This window comes from Oryzias latipes, chromosome 19 (assembly GCF_002234675.1).
Source record: "Oryzias latipes chromosome 19, ASM223467v1".
In the NCBI taxonomy this organism is placed as follows: Eukaryota; Metazoa; Chordata; class Actinopteri; order Beloniformes; family Adrianichthyidae; genus Oryzias; species Oryzias latipes.
In genome coordinates this window covers 15,216,187-15,229,705 of record NC_019877.2, presented here as the reverse complement: position 1 = coordinate 15,229,705, position 13,519 = coordinate 15,216,187, and the positions used below count along the sequence as shown (strand labels likewise).

General features: G+C 39.4%; 1 protein-coding gene across 1 annotated transcript in view; it reads left to right on the top strand.

Moving 5' to 3' along the window:
• LOC101161443 (protoheme IX farnesyltransferase, mitochondrial) overlaps positions 1 to 12,618 on the top strand; it is a 31,643-nt gene extending 19,025 nt beyond the window's left edge. The window contains exons 5-7 of the mRNA XM_004080592.4: positions 4,735 to 4,805; positions 10,047 to 10,279; positions 11,749 to 12,618. Coding sequence (XP_004080640.1) covers positions 4,735 to 4,805; positions 10,047 to 10,279; positions 11,749 to 12,170 — 726 coding nt within the window. The 3' untranslated portion in view covers positions 12,171 to 12,618. The remainder of the gene's footprint in view (positions 1 to 4,734; positions 4,806 to 10,046; positions 10,280 to 11,748) is intronic.
• Positions 12,619 to 13,519: the final 901 nt, after the last annotated feature.

Here is a 13,519-nt window from a genome sequence, read left to right as displayed (position 1 = left end):
CTGAAAGCAAGACGTGACCCATTCTTTGGCCAGACCCAGTACTGCAGTCTGTAGAGGGGTGCCTGTCGAGAACAGAAGGCTGTGAAGCAGCAGCGATCCAGTATTTAGACCCAAAGGTTTGAGTAGGTTAACTTTAATGGTTACCTCTCAGGAAGACACAAAGCGCTCAAACAAATGCATGCATAAGAAAATTTAATTAGAAATATTTTAATTCTTGGACAAGATTTGATAGCAACTTGTGTAAAAGTTGAAGCAAGTTATTTGTAAGAAATTATATACAATCTCTATGAAAGCTACAAAGTCACAGCAACCAATAAAAGTCTAATTCCTTTTAACTACAGATGTCCATGTGAGAAACGCCCTGAAACACCTTTGAATTCAATTAATTGTTTTGTGACGGGAGGCACACCACGTCTGTCTTTTAGTCTCCATTATTTAGATTTTCATCAGGACATTGTTGGCCCAAAGCATTGAATTTGTGACTTCTAAGAGAAGCTTAATCTGTGTGCATCTTCGGCTTCTTGCATCTCAAGTGCTTGATCAGAGGCAGTTCACAGTTGGTGTTGAAGGTCCCTTTGTTTCCCTCTAAGTAGACTTGGCTTGCATGCAATAGAGTACCACCCACCTCTGTGGAAGTTTGAATTTATCATTAAACTTGGATGTGCACGCACGTTGGTTTCTGACAAGCGATGACTTGCGATTGTTGGTTTTAGCTCGTGCACCTGGGTTTGAGCAGCTGGTGTTTCTGTGAGTTAAAGCCGCACAGCTGCTTAGCTCTGGCTGTTCCTTGTTCCTTTCCTTTGGAGTAAACACTCTACTGCCTCTGTCTATTGCTCTACAGTATTACTGTTAGGATTATTTCTCATGTGGATTCGATTGTCCTTCTCTCCAGAGGAGCATAAAGTATGGTGCGGCACAAACCAATGTCAAAAAAAGTTTTTTTTTCTTCACAATCTAAAAAATAAACCTTGATAAGCTGCAGTCATCAAAAATGTGCCATTTAGCAAGTGCTCCCATAATTTGATTTGATTTGATTTCAAGCATTGTAGTTAAAGCAAAAAAGAATTTACACATATTTATCAAACTCATTACAGAAATGATGAAATGCATACCGGTAGTTTAAAAAGATAGAAAATAAAACAAAACAAAACAGTCACTTAAATCAAATTTGCTTAATTAAATATAGAGATAATTAACTAAAGTTAAGGAGAGCTTGATGTATTGCTTGAAAAGGAGTGGGAAGAAGCAAGTTTAAATAATCCCACCCCCTACTGAGTTAATTCATTTGATAGTTTTACAGTTTTTGAAATCCGGTTCTGATCAGATAAGATTCTCTTCAAGTAACAAAATCCAGTGCTTATTGATGATTGATTATCTTCAGAAAACATTCATTCACAATTTCAGTAAACAGTAACGGTGATGAACAGTTTTTTTCTTTGCTAACGTCCACACCAGAATGGGAAGCGACTCCCACAGCCTGTTATCAATTCAGACCTCCTGGTTGGCTGTGGGTCGTTTTTGCCTTTGATAGCTTGCAGGATCTGGCAGCTGAACGCCCTCTTTCCTTCTTTGCTGTGCTTTGGTGTCTTGTCTGTTTTTCATCTTCATCATCTGTAAGATAATTGCCTCACAATTATAGGTTTTGTGTATGTGCTCTTAATTGAAAGCAGATACGTGGTCTTTAAAACCTGTTTTAATCCCCAATACATGACTGATTATGCAATGGAAGTAGCTAGTTTTGATATGAAGAGTTTCTGAGGGAATAGTACAATTGTAAACATGTTTGACCTGTTTAACAGTTTTTTCAAAAATGTGAAAAGTTAAAAGGAAGAAAATCACTTAAAGAGTAAATGTAGAAGCTATGGCAAAGTGTGAAAAAAGAATTTTCCCATCAAAGATTTGATTAATGTTAAAGCTAGTTCCACCCAATAAGAACAAAGAAATTTTTATTTTTAAGAAGCAAAATTATTCTTTTTTTAGAGGAACATTTCACTCTACAGAATCACAGAACGCCTTTGATCTGTCTCCTTGGGTCCATCTCACAGCAGAGGATGACATATGTGAAATGCATTTGATGAACAATACATCAGGAATCCAAAATGTAAAAACGTGAGTGAGGAGTCCATATAAAACTAGACTAAAACATGAAAAGATCTACAACACAGAACTATTTTTGCTAATACTTGTAATTGGAAAATAGAGTATAGACATTTAACAACAATATAAAAGACTGTGATCATATGTATTTTTTTCTTATTGTTGAGGACAAATCAGATGTTAAATACCCGCTCTGATGAAAATTGTGTTTTTACCACGATCTTTTGGAAATTTTCCAAAGAAAAAAGAAGAAAATTAGGCCCCAAATTGCATTTCTAAGTATTTCTTTATTGAAATCATTGTGAATCAGAAGCAGATGAAAAAATGTCATTTGAAAAGGATTGCAATTGTGATGAAAAAACTGAAGAAGATATATATATATATATATATATATATATATATATATATATATATATAAAAGCAAATTGTTCATTTTTGTCGCAACAAATAATCTATTTTGATTTCATTATTCTATAGTAGACCTAATAAACCCTTCATTTACAGTGATAAAGCAATGAAAGAAGGCCCCTAAAGCTGGCTTTATTCAGCTGTTCTTTCCCCCTGGTTTAGATAAAGGAAAAATAATCATTTCAGGGGGGAAAAGAGAAATTACAAAAGAATATGTAGTTTTATAGTTTAATGTATTTTTTATTTTGGTTAAGGACTTTATGGGGGAAACTTCTGTATAATAAAATTTTGCTAGCTTGCTTGATCATCAAAAATATACATCCTTTGACAATCTTGTCATTTCCTTCATAACAGAAGGAAACATTTGTAGGTATCCATTATTTTAATTTCTACATTGTTTTGTGTTCCTTTTAGTAAAACATGCCATAGAACTTCTCTTACCTAGGACGGACTTTACAGAACCTAAATCTGAGTGACTAGGGCCTTAGACAAAATGTCATAATCAGAAAAGTATTTTATCTGAAGGTGAGCACATTATACATTTTAGTTATTTGTCATAGTATACATTAAAGGTCTGTTTGTGTGAGCCCTGCCTTAGTTTCCTCAGTTACACAGTGGTGTCTCAACTCCATGCAGCTTTAGATCTGGTGCTGCTGGTGTAAAACATCAGACCTACCTGCCATTGCACACGAACACAAGTGCTCCAATGACTTTATTGCTTTGGTTATAACACATTGCATTGTTGGCGGAAATAATGACACGGGCTTAGAGGCCAGCTGATGCAAACCAGATGAGAAAGGCTAACTTGAAAGCTGAAAGGGAAGGAACCAGAGCAGGTCTGGACAAATTATGAAATGACGGCAAAGCGCCTGCAATGGGGTGGACAAATTGAATGACATTCACAGTAAATCATCTGTACTCAACACGTGATTCATCCCAAAAAAAAAACAAAAAACTTTTGGGTGATTGTGATAGTCTTTTATTGCACAGGTGGGTTAACAATGTATAAGATCTGTCCTCCACTGTATTTTTTTCTCTGTGTTTTTCTTTTAAACATGTGGGATTTTGCTTTTTGGAAACTTAAGAGGGTTTGTTTTATGTGTGCAGTGCTGCAGCGAGCTTGGCCCTGGGCCTGCCTAAGGCCTCAGCGCCGCTCCACTCTACCCTGGCCACAAAGTGTACTCCTCTCTCATGTGGCCCCTGACCTCTTGACGTGTTTCCTGACCCAGGAAATAGAATTAACACCTATGTCTGGGGCCTTGGGGTCCAAAAGCCCACATACGCAGCTGCGCGTCAGCCCAGTCCAAACCAAGCAAAGTAGTTTACCACAGCAACATTTTTATTTTTAAGAGTGCAAAAAGGGAGACTCATTCTACTGTTGGTTTTATTGCCTTTTATGCTCCAGAGTTTGGATGCCACAACACCCGTATCCCTTTATGATACATTGCAGCTCACTCCTAAAACTCAAATGCATTTCTGAGTTTTATTTTGATAAACTTAAGTTGTCCGGTGTCACGATGCAGTGAGTTTGGGAACTACCACGTCAAAGTGGATTATTTGTTTATTAAACTTTTTATGTGCACCATATATTATGAGAGATGCATCCTGGTATTCCAGGGAGTAAGGCCGTCCTCTGTTTTCGTCATTAGTTTCAAGCTTTATAGGGAAAGCGAGTTCACACATCTTTGGTGCCTTTATGCACAAACACATGCAGTTTGGCCGGTTCCTGCATTTAAGCGCTCCATATGTTTGCATTTTAGTCACACATTGCCAATCTCGTGGGAGCACTTTGAAGCATACTCCTCCAGAGCTGATCATAAAACAGGAGTATAAGTAGTTTTTCACATAGTGGTGTCCCAGAGCACCTTTACCGCAAACACCCCCTCACCAAACGCTCCACCTCCTACATCCACTCTGAAATATTAGACCGTTAGCTGAAAGATTTGTGATTTTGATAAAGTACTGCTGAGGCTGCAACTGTAGAAGTGTCCTGTTTTTACCTGATGATGCACTTCATAAAATAGTCGAGTCTTTTTTTTTGTTTTTCATTCACACCTTTAAAGCAGATGTACCTTTTGAACTACACCATGGGAGTTATGGAGAAACTATTCATAAAAGTTGACAGTTCATTTCCTTCTTGGTTTTTTTGTGTAGCTGTGACTTTTTATCAGGAACAATATATCCTGATCGTCCGTCACCGTCATTAACGTGCCTGTTCTCTCTCCACAGTACTTTGAGGTGCCCTTTGACTCCAACATGAATCGCACAAAGAACCGTCCCCTTGTCAGGGGACAGATCAGGTACGATTGTCTTCCTTGTGTATGTAAGAATTGTTTTTCTGATTTGGCATGGGCAGTGCCATTTGCACTCTTTCTTTTCAAAAGTATGTCTTGACAGTGTTCAGGAGAGAAATGAACCAGCCTAGCAACATTTGACAGCTTCTTGGCCACACAAGCTACGATTTTGTACCATTCATGCTGGGTGAATGACAAATCATCCCACTGTTTTCTTGCTCTCTGACTTGATCCTTTCATTATTCATCAACTGGAATGAAACGTAACCTTTTGATGTCAGAGAATTTTTTACAAAAGTAGAAAAAAGCTTTTCCTCATGCCAATTTCTTAGTTACAGACCTCACATCTCAGGGAAGCAAGCTTTAAGGTGTTTATCTCCAAAAGTAGGTGTTTTCATGAAGCAGTGGTAGGCTGGTAAGATTTTGAGTTGTGGTTCAGCACCTCCTCTAATAACCTCTGTACAGTGAACTGTGCCATGCTTTGGCAGATCTCTCTGTGACTGGATTTACTTGTACCTACCTGCCCTCTTTGTGAAGCTGTCAATCGTGAGCAGTGAGCACGAGCACAAATAGTCAGCGATGCGTGAACCAGTGGAAACACAAACCAACCGCATTGTCTATGCTTGGAAACTGCATCCATTGCAGTTTACTCCTTCCCAGATCGCACTAAAATAAGCAACACATTTACGTAAGAAAAAAAACGTGCCTTTCACTAGTTGTATAGCTAGAAAAGTATGTATCGGAACTGCTAGTGTATGCATGCCAAAATTAGAGCTATACAGCTAAAGATGTGAGAACTGTACCGTAAGTGTTCGACTGTCTTGTTCAAGTTCCAGAAATTCTACACTGACCTGTTTAAAAGTCGAAACTAGAGCTGTTAGAGTGGTTATTAAAACAGTTCTTTGACAGTTTAAACTGCTTTTTTTGTCCCGCCATGTCTGTCTGTGTGGCGGCCAGACTCTTTCTCCTCGCTTCCCTCAGTCTCTCTGCTCTCTTTAAACCACACGGTCCTGTGTGAGGATGGAGAGCAGATGGAAAGCTGGACCGTCCTGTCAAACAAACCATCAATAAGGCCAGGTTTTACACACTCTGTGTTTGTGTTAAGGCCAAATGATAGTTCCTCCACTTTGCATTGCTCGACTTGATCTCAACAATATGGGTGTTGAAGTTCGTTGGGGCACCAATTGTGCAGGAATGTCGGTGGTCCTGTCAGCATTGACGACGGCATTCGTGGTTGTGATGAAAAGCTTTCAGGTTGGGCACAGCAGGCCATTTTGTGGCTTCCAGAAGAGGATAAATGCTTTGCAGTTGCTGAGTCACAGATAATTACACTTTAAGAGGTGACTGTTAATGTTGAAGGATTCCTCCCAAATGCCTCTTGATCAAGTCGTTACCTGTCAGTGTTATCGAGTCTAGATGAATGATGTCAGTGTGTGGGAGTATTTGTTCTAATCAAGACAACAAGTATATTTCAAGTGAGGAAAATTGTATTTTTGTCCTGCACCAAATATAATTCAAAAATAACTTTTTTTCTTGGGATGTTTTTGCTCTAAGGTAGTGTATTTTCCACACTGTAGGGCGTGCCGGTTTATAAGACACACTATCAATAAAAGGTCTATTTTCAAACTTATGTCATATTTAAGGTGCACCAAAATGTAAGGTACGAAGTAGGGTTGTGCCGATGGACGATATCATCGTCCGTCGTGATGGGTGACTGACATCCCGATGGAGAGACCACCATCGTGATGCCACGCCCCCGCCACGTTGCGCGTCGACACCATAAGCCGCGGTTACATGTACAAAATATCTTGATGGGATCAATGGTCGGATTAGAATCCAACCGTGTACATGGGCCCAGAAAAATGTTTTCAGAATATAAAAACGTTCACTAAGGTCACACTTTCCGTCGGAATAAATCATTCGCACATGCGCAGTAGGGTTTGAAAACCGGAAGGATATAAATTCCGCCGAGCGGCTTTTTTTTTTCAAACTTTATTGAATGTAACAATTCAATACAAAACAATGTTAAACAGCGCCGAGCGGCTATATACATTGACATGTCAGCTCGGTAAAATACGAGACGATCTTCAAAACGTGCCTTTAATAAAGTTACGGTTATTATGAAACACCTGTTCGCTCATCATTTGAATTTTAATCCGTGGGGTCAGTGCTTTTTCTGAACGAAGCCAGGATTAGCAGTATGCTAACACGGGCTAACAACATTAGCTTTGGGTGGTGCTGCATCCTGTGAATAACATCAGCCTTTATTTAGTCGGGACACGACTGGAAACACAAATCCGCGTGATTGTTTGAATGTTTTCTAAGGACTGAGCGACATTTCTGCTTTGAAGCTCAAACCGCTGTGTGTGTGCTGACGATCCGAGCTGTGCTCAGACACACACTTTTAGACCCGGTTCTGAGTTTGGTTGCTTGTACCCCTAGAGCTGCGGGACGGATCGCAGTCTTAAATCTCCCACACATACTGCTCATGTACCCCCCCCCCCCCCCCTTCCCCTCAAACACAAAGCTGGAAGTCCGCGCTCCGCCGGTCCACTTCACTAGTGAAGTGCGGGAGCGGACTACTTCTTTTCTATTTTGTTTGTTACTTTTTTTGTTAAAGTCACTTCCGTCAGTTTATTCTGGATCATCGCGGATTAGTCATTAGTTGGGAAATAAAATGAAAAAAGCAAAAAAACGAATAGCAGTTATATAAGAACGAAAAATGTAAAAATACCCCCCCCCCCGACGATGTCATCGTCCATCCTGATGGTTGACAGCAAACATAGTCAACGGCCAATTTAAGGGACATCGCCCAACCCTAGTACGAAGGACTATAAGGGTCACTCTAAAAATAATAAATGAATAAATATATGAGAAAAAAGTTAACATTTAACGAGAATGAAATCATAAAAGTATAGGAAAAAAATCAAAGTTCCGTGATAATAAAGTAATACATAAACTATAACTTGAGAATTTACTAGATTAAAGTCATGCATTTTTGAAGCAATAGGTTATTTACCAATGAAGATAGAGAAAAAAAAACATAAAAAGCGTATATTTTGTTTCAGTATGAGAGACGTGAAGCGCATAGTAAGCGGTTACTTGCACTTTGATTTCACAAATAAAGAAATAATAAGTGTTCTAGTGAGTCAACACTGGCTTATTATAAGCACAAGGGCATTGAAAAGAATTTCCAAAAAGATTCTTGACCCTCAAGGAGAGGATTTCCGGCAGGTGCGATGTTTTCACTGTCTGCACTAGCCTGTAGCTACAGTGGTCCAAATCCATGGTGGCACATGGATTCCTATGATAGACTAAAGCCTTATGGCATCAGCATTAATGGCTGCATTAATAGATTTAGTCGGCATGTAATGTGAATGAAGGTGTACGCAGCCAACTTTATTTAAAAAAAAGCTAGTAAAATTATCATTTTCTTTCCTCATAATTTTACTACTTTATTCTTGTAAAATGTTAAATGTTTTTCTTATAATTTTATGACTATTCTGGTAAATGTTTTACTTTTTTCTCATACCTTTAGGATTTTATTCTCTTATATTAATTCTTTTTTGTCTTTTTTGGTGGTCCTGATCAACACATTGTAAAAAGGTGGATATAATTCAGACTTTATTAAATGCATTCACAGTAATTCTAGAACTTGTTTGTAACACGCTACACATTAGCCACGTTAGCATATTAACAATACATGTAACTCCCAACATTGTGTACAACTTGTAATAGGGCTGCACGATTTGAAGAAAACTCGCGATATTAATATTGCGATAACGATATAATTTGCGGTATATAAACAATTGGCAAAACAACCAAAAATATTATTCCCATTCCATTACAACAGCTTAAAAATTATACTACAAATGACCCTTGTTGACATAGGAGGCGAACATGCAACATAATAGGGCGCCATCCGATTAGTTAACAACGTGAAGGGGTCCATCTGATTGTTCAAATGCACAAAGGGATTCTTTCAATCCATTAAACACTTCAAGCTGCCATAAGATTGTTTGGCCAAATTTAAGGTAACCATTTATTGCAAATTTGCTGTCTTTTGCGATATGCATATTGCACAGCTTGATATTGCGATAACGATAAATTTGCGGTATATTGTGCAGGCCTAACTTGTACAAAAACAGATTAATACCGATAACAAAATGTTATTGCGACTATTCTGACTCCCAACTTTATGTAAAAAAAAAAACACAGTCCGGTACGCTACATGTTGGCGTATACACAATAACACCAAACTTTGCTTACAACTTGTTAAAAACAAAAAAAACACACTGACATTTTGACAGCGAAGTGCACCTCTCAAACTCGCTTCAACATCAGTAAACACAACCTGAATTAATCGCTCTAGAAGGTGCGCCGAATTGTAAGGCACACTGTCTCCTTTTAAAAAAAAAATTGTGCCTTATAGTGCAGAAAATACAGTAATAAATTCTGTATCTATGTTTTCTAGTGGCTTTTCTTTTCACAGTACTTCTTCAACCATGTTGGGTTTTCTCCATTGACATCATCCAGCTATTATCATAAGCGCTGCTGTGTCAGAAGGATAGCGCAGGCCTGTAAACTCAGCTCAGTATGCATGACGTACCTCACTTCCCCTGACCCCCACTGAGTCAGCCCACAGACAAACTGTCAACAGCTCAAAGGCAGCCGGCACAGCCCCACTTCAACCCACATGAAACAGACACTGCACCACTAATCACATTATTGAACCAAACTCACTGCATTGAAATAAAAGCCCTGTTTGCTTTTTGAAGAAAAAGACCGCGTTTGGTCAAGATTTTAATCTGCGCACTCTTTAATTTATGGAGCATTTAACTGGTGAATTTGAACCAGACATTGCTATCGTTGCTTTGATTGAGTTAAAGAGGAGGAGGAGGCGGAGAAGGAAGTGTTCATCCGGCCAAAACCCCGAGCCTCTGTGGTTTTCTTCAGGTTTTGATCTTCCGGCATGCTCTTCATCCTACAGGAACACCTTTATCCCTGACAGACTCTTATCAGACGAGCGTCTCATTTGAGTCAGCCGTGCACCGTAGCTAAACGGCGTCTGTTCTGATCATATTAAGCTATCACTCTTATCTGGTGTCTGTACAAGCCACTAAACTTTATCATCCCACTGCTCCCAAAGTAGTTTTGCTCTGCTCTTTGTAAGTTTTGTCTTGTCTGGCTTTATCTTGCTGATATAGCTGATCCCTCTTTTCCTTTGTTTGCCTCCTTCTCTTATCAGTCCCCTACATGCCGTCTCATTTGCCCTGGCTTGTGGCGTTCCTGGAGTGGCTCTGCTCACCCTGGCAGTAAATCCTTTAACAGGCTTCCTGGGTGCCCTCAACATCTTTCTGTACACCTGTTGCTACACGCCACTTAAAAGACTTAGCATCACCAACACCTGGATTGGAGCGCTGGTTGGGGCGATTCCTCCTGTGATGGGCTGGACCGCTGCCACGGGCTGTGTGGACCCAGGTATGTTTCCCAAATGGACACAAAGTAAATATTAATATTATCCCATCCATCTTCGGAACCCACTGAATCCCTTTCAGGGTCACATGGATGCTGGAGCGAACCCAGATACTGTTGGGCCAAGGCAGGATAAACCCTGAACAGGTCGCCAGTCTGTCGCAGGCCTTTGTGTTATTCTTTACATTAAATATAAAAGAAGAAAAAATGTTTTTTTGTTTACCATCAAAGCACTAAGTCAACAGCTGGTGGAAATTAAATGGTTTATTTCAAAATCTGGCAAAATTTCATTTTTGGGATCCAGTTTTTCGGGGGTCTCTTTGGTTTCTATTTTTATAAATTGTTTACACATTTCTAATTGGCATTTAAATCTTTCATTTTAGAAAGAAACTTTTAGCAAAATAGAAACAATTTTCATGTTTCAAAATCTATTTATTCTGGAGAAATTCTTCATTTCCAAGTGGATGCAGCAGAGCAGGGTGTTTGTGGCCTCCACAGGGTATTTTCTGTCACAAATACAAGCTTTTTCAAACTCATTCACAGTGATTTGTATAAAGAAATGCTATTTTAAGCTTAATTTTCTTTAAATGTGTCCTCCATCATCGGAAAAATGCCGCAAAAACATGTTAAAAACACAATTTTCATCGGAGTGGGTCTTTAACAAAACACTCGGAGTCAAAATGTTTTGCCTAATGCTTTATATTTATTGTATTTCTTCTCATATATTAACTCTTGACTTTGCTGGACTGTTTGTTGGGTTTGAGTTCACACCTCCGAACAGCCTAATCTGACTGTACAGAAAGCTTAGAGACAGTTTTGTTTCATTGAGTGTAATGCTAAGTCAAGTTAGGAGAGACTTGGCGGGTGATCCAGCCCATGTGTGTTGGACGCATCAAGTGTTTTGTTATGACAGCTACATGAAATATGTGTCATCAGTGCTGCTTCATCTCAGAGAGACCCTGGAGTTCATGTTTATGCCTCATATTATTGTGATTTATGAATTTCTAGCAGCTGCTTTTTATCGCAAATCATTTACGAACAGACAACAGGTTTTCCAAGCTAAATTAAAGTTTGAAGACATGGTTTTAAACTGAAACCGTCAAAATGTCACACCTACGGGATTTTCAATATTTATTAGAAATAAATTGACCATTTTGTTTTTTTAATATATATCAAGATATTTTTTGATTCACTTTGTTTACCTGCATGTAAATACCTACGTTTTTGTTTCATAATGTAGATTAATAGATAGATTGATAGTTTTTTTTTAATAAAAACATGTAAAAATATATTTCAATCACTTATTCAAAGTCTAAAATCAGTTTTTAAGTTTTGCGTTGGCTTTCATCTCAGCAGTTGGTTCTATTTTTTCCCCAGATGACTGAATTAAAGAAATAGTTCTTTAAAGTGTGCAGCCTCTATATTTAGCCTCATTAATCCCCTTCTTCCCCTTTTCTTTTCTTTTATCCCCCCAGGTGCTTTGCTGCTGGGTGGTTTCCTGTACAGCTGGCAGTTCCCCCACTTCAATGCTCTCAGCTGGAACTTGAGGGAAGACTACTCCCGCGGCGGTTACCGCATGATGTCCGTCACCCACCCCTCCATGTGCAAGCGCGTGGCGCTGCGCCACAGCCTGGCTCTCATCGGGCTGTCCACGATGGCGCCCGTGCTGGACGTCACCACCTGGACCTTTCCCGTGATCTCCTTACCCATCAACCTGTACATCAGCTACCTGGCCTTCCGCTTTTACCAAAAGGGAGACCGTAACAGCGCCCGCAAGCTCTTCTTCTGCAGCCTCTGGCACCTTCCCATGCTGCTGCTTCTGGCTCTCACCTGCAAGAAGTACAACAGAGGTGGCGAGGACTCTGGGCCGGCGCCACTCACAGTGCCAGCTAACTAATGTGAGAGAACTCACAGCTGTTTTTTAAAGAATTCGAAGAACACCATTGATTGTGGATATGTACATATTCTGTATTTATCTCTAAAAAGTTTATCTCTGTTGGTCGTAAATGAACCTGTACAGTTTAAACCTCTCTTTAAACACACCTCAGCGCCTGGACAACCTCAAGGGGATTACAAATGCCTCATTTTTTTTATTCATCTGGAGTAAATATGTCAGGGTGTTCTTAACTTTTACTTAATCTCTGGTAATTAACAGTTAATAAACCCTATTTTATTTGCTGGCGTTGTGGCACTTTAGTCTGAAATGAACCAAAAGCAGAAGGTTGAACTCTCTAAGAACGAATACTTCAAGAAAAAAACATTTCATGATTTTTGTTGTGTGTCCGATCTTTTGTACGTCCAGCAGCAACATCGGCCTATAAAATAAAAAGGAGATGCTGACTCAGCGAGGTGTCTTTTCTTGTCTTTATCACTTCAAGCCCAAATGTAAAGCTGTGTTCAGCTGGCCACCTCTGCGCCTGTCAGTCAACATGTGCTCCCCTTCTGTGCCGTTTACCCTCAGTTTTGGTGTTTGGTTACCATCCGTGCATGTGGGGAAGTGGGCACACGGAGTTGCCATCATCCCCCTTCTAATAAAAAAAGAAAGTCGGAGATGGCGTGCGGGATTTAGCCAAGGCCGAGAGACCTGAAACGACATCCTCCTGCAGCATCTGAACGGATGTGAAGTTCGATATCAGAGGGTGTGAGAGGGGCCAGCTGTTGCAATCAGAAGAAAAACTAAGGAAAAAAATCCACAAAACCTGGGTGAAGATAGAATGTCCATGTTGACCTCCGGGCTGCAGGGTGACGGCCTGTTGTCGTTGACAACAGCCGCTTGAGTCGAAGAACCAGCTCTGATCTCTTTTCCTCAAAATGTTCTCTTCTCTGTTGGTCCTGTCATGTTAACCTTAAATCCTCCGAGTTCAGCACAGGAAACTTCTTCTTTTTTTTTTTTAATAAGAGGTAAACTTGTGTTTTGTAGCTTATTTAAATACAAATGTGCAACTTGTGATGGAAAACAAACTAAAAAAATATATTTTTTGCTGGCAAAAGTTTGATCTAACTTGCCAAAACGATGTGCTCCCTTTTTTTTCTCCAACTATGCATTGAATTCTGGTGCATGTTTTAGGCACTTTTTTAGATATTTTTTAGATAATACAAGCATAAATGCAGTTTGTTTTTTCTTAAAATATTACGAAGTTTAAAATTAGAAGAACTTGTTGAATGCAAGATCTTTTTTCCCCCAACTTCCTTTTTCGTTCAGATAAGTCAAATTCTACCCTTTAATTATCCAGTTTTAGGTTAAAA